We start from the raw sequence: 15331 nt of genomic DNA, 5'->3' as shown, positions 1-15331 counted from the left end.
ACGCTCGCCTTGCACCCTTGTACCCTCAGCTGCAAGCATGTTCGAGATTAGGCCTCAGCAATACGCGACGGCGATCGTGTTCCACGAGGCAGTCTGGAAAGAAAGCGAAGGCAGAAGAAATTTATGCACTCCCGTACAATTCGTGTTAAATCCGTGCTATATTTAAACTTCAATATCTGCTGACGCACCGGCCTATCAGCAACAATGGCTTGCCCACGTAGTCGCCATTTAGTCATGGTCTGCGCCTTTCACACTCTGTTTATCGCAAGAGAACCAGGCTGATCATACAGGACTGCATGCGCTAAGCCTCAGATACTGGATGCAAGTGGTGAGCGCATTACGGACTGTTGAAGTCCTAGTTTACGAGGACCCCGAAGAGCTTGGCTTGTTCTAGCGGCTCTCTTGGACACGGCAGAAAGCGGGTCAAGGGAGGACTATTGATACTAATCAGTTCGTCGCGTGCGTAATGCTGGGACCCACGACGGTGTAACTGCCTCTGTTGATCGGAACGTTCGGGTTAGCCGAGCAGTTGTAGTTGTCTTTGCATTTATGTCCGCATTGTGATACGTCATTCGATGACTCGCATAGAGATAGACCGTAGTGCTACTTAATTCTCTCAAATACCGAGTACATTGCAGTGACTGCTGGTCAAAAGAAACAGAGTCTATGCCTTCTTGAACGACTAACCATTCAACCTCGAGTTATATTACAAAAGAACATGCTCAAAATTCATGACGCGGTGGACTCTTGTCAGAGCTTTAGCCTCTTATCCCTGCGATCGGCCGCCGGAAGTTAATCGTTGGGTGCTCAGACCATGGAAAAAGCAATGTTGCAGTCCGGTAGGAGGGAAAAATACCTAACAGAAGCAATATACTTGGCAGCTTTCGGAAGTATTAGAAGTGGGAAGGTTGCCACATAATTACCTTTGTCATAGTGTCTGACTATCAAAGTCATTTTGCGTTTATTTTCCCTTGCTTCGTAGCCTCTTAGGTGGGTTCAATCATGGCACAGGAGAAGTTTGGCCGTCTATCAAGTTTGTGCTATTTAGTGATGGCTTACTTCCCTTCCCAGAGCTCGCAATATCAACTTAGGCCATGTATCCTTATAAGGTGCGATCTTCATGCAAGGAGGATAAGCTACTAACTGGGCGATTCCAAGAACCACCCAATGATGGGGTTTCGTCTAAAGTTATAGTTTCCTCCTCAGAGGAAGGTCGAATAGCTTCTGTGTATATAGGAAGAAGAGAAAACATACAGATATAGTAGGATCAGTTCAGCCAGCCATGGGACCAAGAGGTCCTTGGGAACAAGTGAGCAAGTTTGCTCCTACTCAGAATATCCTCCATTATGTGAGGTAAGTCATGAATGGCCAAAAGAATTGTGCCACACAGATGACGCATATACTCATGTAAAATCTCAGAGAACTTGTTGCTCCGACGTTGATTATAAATCTTTGTCATGCCTTGATCGAGTTGGGTGCTCTCATCGCTCGAGATCAAGAGAAGGGGAAAAATAGGAGTGCGTGTGTGATGCTCTGGATCGATCGTAAACCCGAACCGGGGCTTTTTGGAATGTCCACTTACAGTAATTTTCCCTGGCGATAGACGCGCTCCCTTGCTTCGAAATCTTATAGTTTCATGCCTGTTTCGTGGCGTCGGGACAACTGTCAAATGATAGTGACATGTAATATGCATCGGCAAGCCACGCACAACTGCTACCTGCCTCGGGCGGTATTGTAATCCGTACGAATCCATGGAAAGAGTTGAATGTCCACGATGCCATACCGAACCTCTCACTAGCTTAGTCTCATATAATTGTCGTTGACCGCAGTCTATTTGTGGTTATTCAGAAACGCAAGCCCCTGGCATTACTGCCACGATGCGATGGCATGAAATGCAGGCAAACATTCCAAGATGCGACTAGATACCGTAGTTGTGGTTGAAGCAACTCTTAAGTTCAGATTAGCGCGACTCAATCTGCTTCAGTCAAGCTGCTATTGGCTCTTCTGAAGATTTCATGCAGCCAAAGTGGAGAAAGCCACACTCCAGACCGCTTGTCGAATTTCCAAGTCAAAGCTGGTCCCTAATCTTATCCTTCTACCTGGGTTATTTTGGCGGCTGGTTATTCCGATGATGGCTACTAGGGCCCCTGCTCACCTACCGTTCGGACGAACGATGATCAACAACACATCAGCTCGATCCACATGATATCGAACCCTGTCTTCCGGTAGTCTTTCATATCAGATACATATGCAAAGATTGCAAAAATTGAGCGTTGGATTGTGTTACTGTCATCCACCGAGCACGGACCGCATCGAACCTTTCACCCGATAGAGCCATGCTTGGGTATCTGGTGCGAACTGAACACATCACTGCTGTTCTCTAATACGAGCAACTTCCATTTCTCAGATACCAGTAGAACCTTGCCAAAAGACCAGACGCCATCAGATCTTAGTGTCCTGACATGTCTGACCGAGAGGGCCGGTGTGCCCCATGCCAAGGTCCACAATAACTGGTACCATTCGGAGCCCAGCCTTCCTTGAGAGAGGCTCAAGGCGTACTCGTGTATATCATGCAGCAGTTGGATAGTATACCAAGTGGCTTTAGAAAACTTTGAATGCATGCATTAGTTTTTGGGCATTGCGGCAGTAGATCTTCTCAGCACGCCCCCCACAGCTCCTTGTTGTCAGATTTCGCGACAGCGAGCGGTCGCCTCATTTGCCAGTCTTGAGAGAGTCGGAGCAGACACAGGAGACGGAGACGTCAGAAATGAATGGGAATATTACTACTAGCAACTTCCCCTCGGTTCTTAGCGACCGGTACTTCCTTCTATGCGGTGTGACTGCCATTCGTCTGGTATTTGAGTAATCCGAGATGATGTGCTCACTCGTATGGCATTAGCAATAGGTTGCATGCACAATAGAATTGTAAAAGAAGTGGAGAGACAGAACCTGGTTTGGGTTTACCGCCGTATGGTCTGTGCACAGTGTAGTGAACTTTGCCCATCTGCCATTGAAGGCAATATTGCGTCTGAGCCACAGTTCCATTTCTGATCTTCAGGCTTTTACCTCTGCAGGTGAGCTGGCTTATCCGGTGTGCAGGTGCCGGTAAGTCCTATAGGCACATGGTTTGACAGTGGGGCCCAAGCACATATCATCTGCATCGATACTGCAGACCCCGGACAAAGTTGACTTGTTCGACATCGCATGGTAGTAAGCTTATATATCACTTTTTGTGGATCACAAACAAGACTTTAGCTTAGCTGCTCATGCAGGTCATCTGCGAACCTTTGTTGATAGCGTTCCCAAGCGCGCTGGCCGACCAGGCAGATGGAATATTATATGGCTAATGATAGAACAGGGAAGAGGCATCCTGCAGAGCCCACTTCCTAGTACACTGGAACTCACATTCTACTCTGGTTTGGAGACTTCGGAGGCCGGGAGTGGGTACAAAATTTCCTGGTCAGAAGTAGAATCACAATGGAGGGAGGGGAAGATAGAATACGTAAGAATTTACCCGGGTATTCACCGACTGTTTAGCAGGATGCAAGTAAAGCTTCTAGTCTTTCTTTTCTTAGGAAGCCCTGGAGACAGATTCCTGTGTTACCTCATTGCCGGGTCGCCACAGGGATCCCATCCTCACCGGTCTCTCCGTGCAGCGGTTCCGAATAACACTCCACCTAACGGCCTTATTAAGAAGAGCTAGATTGATGGATATGAATGTCTGTCTATCAATCCCCAGCAGGTGGGAATGATATGGACTATGTGTTCTGTTCAACCTGAGGGTATGTTAGATATCACAGTATGTTACTGATATAACACCCAAGGTTGAGGCAATTTACCGTTCTTGATAATTTGCGCAGAGGTCTTTGTTGTAAAGCGGCACAAACTGGAGTCACATCTATGACCAAGTTCGAAGGGCACAAGGGTAGCACTGGCTTAAAAATCTGTGTTATGAGTGTGTTTGTCACTTTAAAGTCTGTAGCCGCTCATAATCGAAGTTCTAGGGTTCCTCAGTTTCTCTTCCACTGGAACGTGCGGTAGAACGGTGTTGCCGTTGTGCCATTGCAGTTCATCAGTTAATTCGGAATTAGTTAGATTCATCGTATGACTCAAGTCTTCAATCAAGTCTGGCTGTCAGTCAATCTGTTTCGGAATGCGAAGTGACTCCACTACAGTAATTGAGTAACTGTGGCTGCCTTCAACCGCTCTTTCCCTGCACCACCGCTGTAACATACATACTAACAACCCCATCTATTTATACAGTAACCGCTTGAAGATTAAGATCTCACAGCATTGTACAGCATGTTTACTGTGGTGTCAATTTGTTATTTATTTGTCGCATCCATGACAGGTCCGAGCGTTATTCGGTACTACCATAGGTGAAGAGGGAACAGAATGCCAAAAATAGGTACTCTATATTGACAGTGTACTCGGAAGAAAGACATCAAGGAAGAGAGACATGGTAGGCAATTATTTCCGCAGATTCGCATTAGTTGTAGTTTCAAGTATGCAGTTGGGATTGCAGGCAGGTACTTCAGCGTGATAAGTATTGTTATGCCAAACTATGGAATGTGTCGAACAATCTAGGACATCATCCTTTGCGCTAGACCTGTACTGGACTTTTGGTAGAAGCACAAGTTTCCATTTGACGCATGGAAGCAAATTGAGGAGCTGGCCAATCAGCCTGTCAATCTCAGCCGAGTGATAGTGAAGCGCACGATCTCTTAGTATATATTAAGAATAGCAAAAGCTAATCTACTAATCTGATGTGGCTTTGCATAGCATATCAGGACCCCATGGCAGAAGTGTTACAGATATGCTCGCTGTCTTGTAAGAAAGCACAGAGTTGCAGAAGACTTTTTCGAAACATCAACAATGGAAAATCGCAATTTTCGGTTCTATCGCCTGTCGGAACTTATCATTATAACCTAGTAAGGTTGTCCAGCCCGTTTGGTGCTCACAATAAGCCGTCTATATCTCCTGATGGTGGTCTTTTGCCCCTTTGAGCTGAACCCCAGCCTGATATAGTGGTATAGATACAACAGCCGCAACTAGTGCTACAGTCCGGTTGATCTTGCCGGGGAATCCTCATAAAGTTCGCCTAAAACAGCAAGACATGAGCAGTTGTCATGAAGCTTAGGCATGTATGATGTGCTGCCCAAGCTCAAGTTGGAGCTGCAAACTATCTGGTATGCTTTTGCACGAGGGCACAGGTGCATTCAGCAACTATCAGACATATTCGTGTCATGATGCAGAAATAGCTGTTAGTCACATTTTATTGTAATTTGATTGGATATCTTTACTAGCCATGCAATAGCCTGATTGAAAGTAATTTCATGATCACTACTAAACTGGTCAAGACCTTAACTTCAGCAGTCAATGATGGAAGATGATTTGTTGCGCAGGGTATTCTAACTATGCTCCTTATGCCGCTAACAGTCTTAGGAGAAAAACAGCGTGCTAATTCCTGTCCAATGAGCTTGCTGTAATAGTGGGAAAAAAGCACTGATTGGATAATTTGAATATCTATGAAGATACTACAGTTACTCCAACTATGGCGTTAAGGAGATGAAGTCTTGTAGTAGTAGATTGCTGGCGAAGTGATTCAATCAGAACTGAGTACAGTTATACTACTTACCTACTATCAGCTATAACTGTTATATAATATATACTAAGTAGTAGCTAAGTATCTGCTACTTAGTACTATGGTGCTGAACATCACCACCGAGATTACATCAATGCTTATTCACTGAATGGCTTAGATTTAACACTCTAATGTGGGTAACTAGACTAACTATGTAATGTTGTTGTTTTCGGCTTTTAACATTGTCTTTTCTTTTTTTATCCCTCTTGTTCGGTGTTTCCCGGGACGCGGGAAGTTAGACTCCGAACCGGCGGAGAGATAGTAACTATCTTTTGCAAAAACTCAGTGAAATTAGATAAGAACATGTAGGATCTTTTCGCATTCAATTGGAAAATTTAGTAGTATAAATAAGTAAGTCCATTGCAAAGGGCCGTGTATTGGACTCGGTCCTAGCAAAGCCATCCCTTGCCTGCGATGAAATTGTCGAAGGGAGAATTGATGATACACAATCTAACTACGGAGTAAAGCATTGCGGGAACAACCATTAATAAGAAGGGACAGTCAGACTGGGGCACGTGCCGGCCCACCATCTCCGAAGGCCGGCCCCCCTCTTTGAATGCTGGGTGGATGGATTCCAACTCGCCCAACTGAATCACACCGGCGGCTTAAAAGCAGACCCCACCTTTTCCACCGGCTTCGATTACTTCGTTGCTGTCCCTGCTGCTTACTTCTTCCCTTTCTCTTCCTCTCTCTTGTCCGTCGTTTTTGTTGCCTTCGTCGGGGATTTCCAAGTTTGACAAGGTGCAGCTTCATATAAAAATTGATTTTCATCCCCGTATTCCCTCCCTTATAAAGTGGTCTTGCTGTCCCTGGTGGAACCGGTGAGCCACAGAGTCACGACATCAGTACCTGAGTTGCGTCTGAAAAGCAGGACGTGTATGATTCCTGCTCGAGAGTAATCTTGTTCTCCTGAAGTGGTCTGGGACGTGTAAGTCCAGTTCTCCTACTAAGCAGACGGCCATTGTTCAGGCTCCTGAATTGCCGGTTCATCAGAAACTGACCTACTCTGCCAACCACTAGTGTGTAACTTTCCGCCATGCACATCAAAGAAAAGCTCGCTCAAAATGAAGCGGCCGGAAGGACGGGCATCTCCTTCGAGTTCTTCCCCCCGAAGACGGCCCAAGGTGTTCAGAATCTTTACGACAGAATGGATCGCATGCACGCATTAGGTCCTTCTTTCATTGATATCACGTGGGGGGCTGGCGGCCGACTATCGGACCTGACCTGTGAGATGGTCAACGTTGCCCAGTCGGTGTATGGCTTGGAGACATGCATGCATTTGACTTGCACGGACATGCCCCAGGAGAAGGTGGACGCCGCGCTCCAGGCGGCCTACAAAGCAGGCTGCACCAACATCCTGGCTCTTCGTGGAGATCCTCCGCGTGACAAGGAGGCTTGGGAAGCTGCTGACGGAGGCTTCCGTTATGCGAAAGACTTGGTCAAGTACATCAGGAGCAAGTATGGCAATCACTTCGATATTGGTGTGGGAGGCTATCCGGAAGGTGCGGATGACAACCCGGATGTGGATCAGTTGGTCGACCATCTGAAAGAGAAGGTCGATGCTGGAGCATCCTTTGTCATTACGCAGATGTTTTACGACACGGACAACTTCATCGGCTGGGTCAAGAAGTGCAGGGACAGGGGCATCCATGTGCCCATTATCCCTGGTATCATGCCCATTCAAACCTACGCTGCGTTCATCCGCCGATCGGACTGGACCAAAACTCGCATTCCCCCGGACTGGCTCGAGGCACTCGAACCTGTGAAGAATGACGACGCTGCTGTAAGGGACATCGGGAAGCGGCTGATTGCAGACATGTGTAGGAGGCTCATTGCGGCTGGTATTAACCACCTGCACTTGTAAGTGTTTCCTTTCGTCTGCCTTGACTAATTCGTTCAGGCAATGGCTAACGGGGTCTGCTAGTTACACAATGAACCTTGCGCAGTCCACACAATTGGTCCTTGACGAACTCAACCTCATGCCTTCCGAAGAGACACCGCTCCAGAGAGCTCTGCCTTGGAGGCCATCTCTTGGCTTGAACCGCAGAGCCGAGGATGTTCGCCCGATCTTCTGGAGGAACCGGAACTCCTCCTACATCGCCCGTACGCAGACCTGGGATGAATTCCCCAACGGTCGGTGGACCGATTCTCGCTCTCCTGCTTTCGGCGAACTCGACAGCTATGGCATCGGCCTCAAGGGCACAAACGAGCAGAACATCAAGCTGTGGGGAGAGCCCAAGTCTCTTCGTGATCTTACCCATATCTTTGTCAATTTCCTCGAAGGAAAGCTGGCCCGGTTGCCATGGAGCGACACCCCCATCACTACCGAAGCCAACGCGATCAAGACCAGTCTCATTGACCTGAACCAGAAGGGTCTCTTCACGATCAACTCTCAGCCGGCAGTGAACGGTGTCAAGTCTTCTCACCCCGTGTATGGATGGGGTCCGAAGAATGGATATGTTTACCAAAAGGCATATCTTGAACTCTTGGTCCCGCCCTACCTGATCGATGAGCTGATCGCTCGCATCGAGAAGAATGGTGATCTTACGTACCATGCTGTCTCGAAGACTGGTGAACTGCGCACCAACACCCGTGATAGCCCCAATGCCCTGACCTGGGGTATCTTCGCCGGAAGAGAGATCGTCCAGCCCACAATCGTGGAGACCGTCAGTTTCCTGGCCTGGAAGGACGAGGCGTACCGTCTAGGTGACGACTGGGCCAAATGCCATGATGCCTCCAGCCCCAGCAGGAAGTTGATTCAGGGCGTGATGGACAACTGGCACCTTGTCAACATTGGTGAGTTCACGATATAGTGCCCTTGTTGAAATAATGATAGCTAACACGAACCTTTCAGTCAACAACGACTTCCACAACACCAGCAACCTCTTCGATCTCTTCAAGGACCTGGATGTCCGCGAACTTGATACCGAAATCCCCGTTGAAAATGGTGAGCCGAAAGCTCACACGAACGGAGCAACAAACGGAACGACCAATGGCGCGACTGACGGAGCAGCTCCGGAACTTGCAGTGAAAAACTAGATGTGGCTCCTGCAGCCCCCGTGGGGACAGTCCGCCATACACTATATGCTTTTCTTCAACCTCACTTACGACTTCCTAATTCAACATATACTATTAATTCAACATATCAACCTCAACGATTACCTGCCCGAATGAACACTCCCGGGCTTTTGCAACGTTTTACGGCGGCACGACCATGAAGACCTCTCAACGATTTCTTCCCTGAGCGTTTCTTTTATTTCAACATGACATCTTCACCTTCCAAAAATTATACCCCCAACCCTCAATTTTCGGATTTTTGCTTTTGCAACCCCATCGAGCATGGAAAAATAACATCTTCAACACTATTTTTATCTATTCATGATAAAGCTCTTTTTCCGAAAAAAAAGTGAAGAGCTTTCTTATCTCATTTCTATTACTCTCTCTTTGTTCTTCAACTCTACCAAAAGAGACGGCTTACAGAAAATACATTTCCGGGGGTATTTACGATCTTCAACACACTATGGATGACGGAGTTGGGCTTTATGCATTTCAACAAAAAGTGATCCTCTTCAACATGGGATTTGGAACGGAGTCTTCTAAATGGAGCATTTGATATTCTTTTTCCCTTCCCTTTCTTGGGCTCTCTACTTAATCAACTCTCTCTTTTCCCTCCCTCTTATTCGCATCTTACTTTATATATCCGGGTTTTCTTTCATCTTTCCTCTCTCCATTCAACATTATTGCATGCATCCTCGTTGTGGTGGTGGTGAATGACAGGTGCTGGCTAGGCGAGTATTATAATGCCTGGCATTTCTCTTTCATAAGTCAATAGAAGCATGATTTTCTCTTTGTTCCATATCTCGTTCCTTTATTTTTGGAGTCGATAGAGCCCGATGCGTGCTGCTAGTAAGTATCAGATATAGCTATGCATTGAATATTTTTGAGATCAGATTCAAGTAGTACTAGAGGTGGCTTTATTCCGAGAGATTAATGCATTTTATATCTATGGTATGGAAGGAAATCAATACATGAAGCAAGATGCATTTCATTTAACATTGAACAAGTCGCTAGACTAGACTAGGTACAGGCTGAGGTAATAATGGATACACACCGCATTACGTTAAGAATACTTGGAGAAACATGATACATGATAACCAACCCACATCGACACACGGTTGAGCAAGGAACATTCATATGCTTCCCCATCGCGCTTGAAAGAATAAATGGAAGTGAGCAAGCAGAAACTGGAGTTGTCTTAGCATAACCCGAGCTAAGGGCCGCTTTATATCAACAATCAAACCAATCAAACCCATCGAAAGACCAGCTTATACCAACAGAGCCCTTCCTAATGCCCCTAGCAACCAAGCAAAGGGTCTTGCAAACCACACGATCCAGCTCCCGATAAGGACCACGTATCCGGCTGCTCGGCCGATGATCATCATGACGAATCCAAGGGCAATGAGGTAGACCATAGCTTTGCAGAGATCAATCAATGACCGGGCGAAGTCCTCGCGGTTCGGCTTTGGCCAGGATCCTGTTGTATTGTAAAGGGCCAGGATCCCCAGGAGATCTTTGAGGACATGCAAGCAGTGTTCGATCATCTTCAGGACGTTATTGAAGGCGATCTTCACTAGCATAGCCCGAGAGTGCCGATTGGCCATGATTTCGTCATAGAGACCTTGTAGCTGGCCAGAGAGTTCTATAAGAGCATCCCTGACATAGCCCATTATCTCCTGACTTGGCGCTTCCTTCTTGTTGGTAGGCAACCCGTTGGTATGAAGATCGGTATTGAAATCAGTAATCTTAGAGTAGAACAACTCTTTTGCTGTATCAGACACTTGTTGCCCATCCAGTTCAGCAACTTCAATAGGTTCAGCCTCTTGCGAAACGCTGTCCTGCCTAACCCTGTCTTTGCTTATCGAGGCCGCAGGAGAGATCGTCTCGGGGGTCGATGGCTTCTCAACGAGTGTCGTCTCCGACGCGCTCTTCAATGAATTCGAATTGTCTCTTTTAGGCGATACACTGGCAACATAGGGTTGCTGATTATAGCGCACGGGCTCACCGGAGTTTCCTGTTTTGGGCCTGGGCAGCCCTTGCGTACGGATGAACCCACGAATAGCGCGAGGTCTTTGTGGAGAGGTACGGTCGGATTCTGTTCGACTTTGAGGGGATGGATGTGGATTGGTAGGAGGGACTGCAGTTGAAGATATTGCGCATGGCGCATTTGACTTTCCCCAAGAATTTTGGGTCGCCCTTCGCAAGCCTGATGTCGAGCTGCTGATTGTCTGTTTTACTCGAGAGTCCGATATTATCTCTCCTGCGGCGCGAGAGGTGGGCTCCTGCGCGTCTGATTTCTTTGGGCTGCTTCTCAAATCTGCCATGGTCACCATAGTGCGTGTGATAGTGGGTGTGATAATGAAAACATCGTCCGACTTGCGGCCCAATTTCTGCTTGTCGTGTTGCTTGGCTGTGTTCTCTGACGGATCCAGATTCTCTGTCATAGACGCTTTGGCAGAGACCTCCATCTTCTCCGGCGGGCGGCATTTGGCTTCTTGACACATTGTCTTCGGCAAGGACTTCGAGCATTGGGCTTGTTTCAAATTCTGAGAAATTGGTTTCCATTCTTCTTGAACGACAGCTTTCTCTGGAGATGTCGACGTCGCACGATTGCTGGTGATTCGCTTCCCTTCTTTTGACATCTTGGACCGTCCGGACGGGATGTCTATCATTCTGGGGCGCTCGTCCGTCATCGAGAAGAGCAGGATCTCGTCTGGGTTCTTGTCGTATGGCCCATTGATCTCCTTGCACCCTAAAAAAGACCCATCTGGGTTTGCAGCGGGGGTTTTGTTTGCAGATTTTGCGGGAGCCTCTTCCCATATAGTACTGAACCGTTGCTTTCCGACCTCTTCTGGGCTATAATACCGGCGGTGTCCAGCTGAACAGTTGGAGTCACTGACTTCAGATGGGCGGCCGATACGTGTATCCTGACCATCAAGGCCCGTTGACGTCTTTTCTTGCCCAGTAGGATTGTTAGTGCTGTCCTCGGGAGTTCTGGTACGCGGGCTGGGAAGGGTGTCCGGATCTAGCATCTCCCCGCCTTCCTTATGGACTTTCTCGATGCTTTGCTGGAAATCGGAGATTTGTTGAGTACTCATAATTGGCGGGTTTGGCTCCTTAGCCGAGGGCATATTGACAACGAACTTGTCTTCCCACTCGGTTAGGGAACTGGACGGGGCAGATATCGGAGAAACTGAGGGATGTGAGTGTTCGGAGGAGTCGGTGTTGGTGTCTGTCCTTTCAGATGATATTGCCGGTGTGGAGTTGCTGAAGTTCAGATGCGTTCGTTGAGTTCCATTGCTCGGGCGCTTTCTTTGACCAGTAGAGAGACCTGCTCCTCCTTCTCTCGCACTGCGCCCGAAATTTGTTCGACCGTCGTTGGAATTTGGAATCTTTGTCGGAGGGCTCGGGCCTTGGAGGACTGTTCTGTCGCCCCGAGGCGCCCCTCCTGCCAGCTTCTGTTTTTGTTTGGCAATCTCCTGTCTTGGGGAGTTGGCCAGTGAAACTATCTTTCGGTAGGCCTCCTGGTAGTATTCCTTCGGCTTCTCTTTAGTGAACGACCCTCCGGGAATCTCTTTTTCAAATCTATCCTTTACCTTCCGCCAGTATTGGTCACGATCGTTGTCTGATCTCTTGGGTGACGAACGCTGCAGTGCCCCGAATGACCTCTTCGGCTGGAGAACTCTATCTGCACGGTGACCTTTCTGTTCAGAAGTTGTGGGGGTTTCCTTTGGTTGCTGTTTCTCCTTGTCGGTAAAAGACTTTGGAAGGGGTAGTTTTGTAGGGGTTCTCTTTCGCGGAGCCGTGTCAGGCGAAGCGCCGGTGCTCTCTTTGCTTCCAGACTTGTGCCGTTCGTCAGGTTTGGGCGTAGATTCTTGCACTCGCGTGGGTGTTTGTACCTCGTTACCGACTCTTGTCCGCTTGCCGTGGCGGGGTCGAGGCTGAAGATTTAGCAGATGTCCATTTGGTAGATGCAAGAATTCCTCCATCTTCGCCCGTTGAGGACTGCTGCAGCCCAAGCAGCTTCGACCTTAAAGCCAGACAGCGTCAAAACAATGACCCATTCCTCCACCAGCGCTGGAATATCTCTCAATGCACTTCTTCTCCGGACGAGTGTGTGCAGAATTACGCCCGTGCAGGCGTTGGGCGTTTGGTCGGTGGTGTGGTTTCATCGGAACGCGACAGGGGTCTGGAAAGAAAGCTGGCAGGGCAACCCCATCACTGGGCGCGTTCCGCGTGGTAGGGTAGGGATAATGTATGTAATGATAAGGGGTGGAATGTATAGTACGCCAGGGCTGGCCACTATTAGGAATGTAGCAAACGGGCGGGTAGAGGTCACCAAGGAATGTAGGCCTGGACCTGTGACATAGTTCGGTATGGAAACTGCAAGCATCGCGCAGCTGAACTTGCTGCTTCCATTTGTCACTTGCGAATTCCTGGGGTGGAAACAGCGAACGCCACAGGTTCACGAACGTGAAGGCGCAATCATAAGAAGTGATTAGTTAGATGCTGCCGGCGATATAAAGTATGCCATTAACGAGGGTCAAGGATGCGCCGATGTAGAATTGCTTTGAATGCGGAACTGATATCCGTGAATTTGAAGTCGTCCAGCCTCGTATTAAGCATGTTGCTCAGCGGCTGGATCACTATCGGCCATCAGTAAACCCCAGCCTACATTCTCAAAAGAGCCCGGGCATCCATTGTTTTCAGAAAGATAAATCCAAGCAAGTGGCACAAGGGCGAACGGGAAGTCAAAAGACAATGAAAAAGCTTTTAATGAGAAACAAGGATCCGAAAGCTTGGATGATTAACGCCGCACCTGATGCTCCAAAAGTAGTCCACGGTCACAAGAGGTACCGGTCTTAATGATGACCTGATCACAACGCCGATATGATGTTATAGCATACTATACATGAGAGTTACTCCTTCCATGCTACTCTTATGGTTGGCGCATGACGCCTTAATCGAACAACCCATGTTAAAACCGTCCACTGTCGCGGCGTGCGTCCAGTTGACTCCGTCTCGGTCCCGGTGTTAAGGGACTGCCTGCGGGGACATTACTTCTCTTGAGGGGACTAGAGGGCCTTCTCATTGCGCTTGTTCCCCGTTCCTTGTAGAAGAAATCGCCATTGCTCTGAAGACGACGTTCAAGATTGGCTGACGTAGACTTCTTTAGAGGAGAGTTGGCATGCGAGTAAATGCCAAGGCTTCCACCATCACCCGTAGTCGTCGGTGTCTGACGAAATTGGGGCTGGCGAATTGCAGAGATAGAGTTTCGAACAACAGGAGAAGCATCCCGCAGGTGGCTTGGGGTCTGCAACGCGGCAGCACGATGAGATACTCCAGTAGGTGTCGCTGCAAAGGATTGGCGCGCAGATGATCGGCCCTCGGGGTCCACATGGCTGACGTAGTTGGGATTTGGGCTTGTCTTAAAGCCTCTATGAAGCACGACAGTGGGCGTGAAGGTGTCAACCTTATTCTGCTTAATATCGGGATCGGACTCGGAGAATTGAGTGGCCACATCTCTCATCAAAGGCTGAGTACGAGGATGAACGTATTTAGTGTCGTATTCACGGAGCACCTCCTTATGAACGACCATAGAATCCTTTGCTTGCTGGGTATAGGACGAGGAAAGGAACGTCATCTGTACCGAGAGGAGTGCCGCTATGAAGATAGTGGTCACAATCGTCACGCTTGGTCGAGGATCGGATAGCTGAGTGGGTAGAAAAACCCAATATACCAAGACATGTCCAGGACTGAAGAGGCAGAACAATCGAATGCAAATGGGTAGAGGATCCCAGACGGCAAGTTCCCATACATCTCGCTGTGCGTCTGGGTGAGCTCTCGACTGGGCCGATCTGGCTATCGTATCCGCCAGATATTTCAGTGGCGAAGCGGTCACAGGAGTCGAATTAACACGGACTCGGTGAGCGGAGGGAGTTGCAGGAGCCTGATCGATTGATGCTTCAAACATGCGATAATGTCGCTTCCGGTAGAATGTATAGAAGGCGTTGAACGCGGTGAAGGTGGTAAGAAGGTGGACTATGAAGGAAGACTATCATCCTTTACGTTAGCGATGCAGCACATAGAGGCGTATATTTATTCAAAGCAAACTCGAAGTCAATCAGGCGTCACATACAAACCAACTGAGCCATGGAGTGCTTCCATCATCGCCAAAAACATCATCTATGGCTTGACTGCCGTACGATTGACTGTTGGCCCTGGCGATCAGAAAGATCGCATTCAAAGCTACTCCCAGGGGGAACGCCCAGTTCTTCTCAAACTGGTCCCAGTCATGAGTATCAATCTCCTCCGACAGCCACAAGAGAAAGTCCAGAGGGTTCAAGTAGGACTTGATGCGCTCCGTCAACGGTCGGCGGCGGACAAGCCGGGGCATGGTGAGAATGGCGACGCGGGATACTTGATAATCAGAGAACAAGAGTTAGAGCCATAGCCCGTAGATAGAGCACCAAAATACAGAGGATATAGAGACCAACCTTTGGTGAATATGATAGTTGAAGCCGAAGTTTTCCTTTTCCGCTTGTCAACAACAAAGGGTGGAGCGCGACCCCGGCTTAGATAAGCGACACCGGCGCCGTTATGACGACGTCTCCCGCAAGACAGTCGGGA

General features: G+C 48.3%; 4 protein-coding genes across 4 annotated transcripts; 2 read left to right on the top strand and 2 right to left on the bottom strand.

Annotated features, from left to right (window-relative positions):
- Positions 1 to 1282: 1282 nt before the first annotated feature.
- On the top strand, positions 1283 to 1603 carry AtWU_06076 (uncharacterized protein; the record flags this gene model as incomplete). Its single annotated transcript, XM_035501186.1, has 2 exons — positions 1283 to 1353; positions 1420 to 1603. 2 exons carry the CDS (start codon positions 1283 to 1285, stop codon positions 1601 to 1603), a joined length of 255 nt encoding a protein of 84 aa, XP_035357079.1.
- Positions 1604 to 6680: 5077 nt separating this feature from the next.
- Positions 6681 to 8683, top strand: AtWU_06075 (methylenetetrahydrofolate reductase (NAD(P)H) MET13; the record flags this gene model as incomplete). The annotated part of the gene is made up of 3 exons (XM_035501185.1): positions 6681 to 7504; positions 7569 to 8440; positions 8499 to 8683. 3 exons carry the CDS (start codon positions 6681 to 6683, stop codon positions 8681 to 8683), a joined length of 1881 nt encoding a protein of 626 aa, XP_035357078.1.
- Positions 8684 to 9969: 1286 nt separating this feature from the next.
- On the bottom strand, positions 9970 to 12690 carry AtWU_06074 (putative NTP binding protein; the record flags this gene model as incomplete). The annotated part of the gene is made up of 1 exon (XM_035501184.1): positions 9970 to 12690. The coding sequence occupies one exon, from the start codon at positions 12688 to 12690 to the stop codon at positions 9970 to 9972; it is 2721 nt and encodes a 906-aa protein (XP_035357077.1).
- Positions 12691 to 13679: 989 nt separating this feature from the next.
- AtWU_06073 (Nur1/Mug154 family protein) lies at positions 13680 to 15098 on the bottom strand (the record flags this gene model as incomplete). Its single annotated transcript, XM_035501183.1, has 2 exons — positions 13680 to 14756; positions 14841 to 15098. 2 exons carry the CDS (start codon positions 15096 to 15098, stop codon positions 13680 to 13682), a joined length of 1335 nt encoding a protein of 444 aa, XP_035357076.1.
- Between the last annotated feature and the right edge of the window lie 233 nt (positions 15099 to 15331).

This window comes from Aspergillus tubingensis, assembly GCF_013340325.1.
Source record: "Aspergillus tubingensis WU-2223L DNA, scaffold_7, whole genome shotgun sequence".
In the NCBI taxonomy this organism is placed as follows: Eukaryota; Fungi; Ascomycota; class Eurotiomycetes; order Eurotiales; family Aspergillaceae; genus Aspergillus; species Aspergillus tubingensis.
Note: the sequence above shows the minus strand (reverse complement) of the source record. Positions and strands in the feature narration are given on the sequence as shown.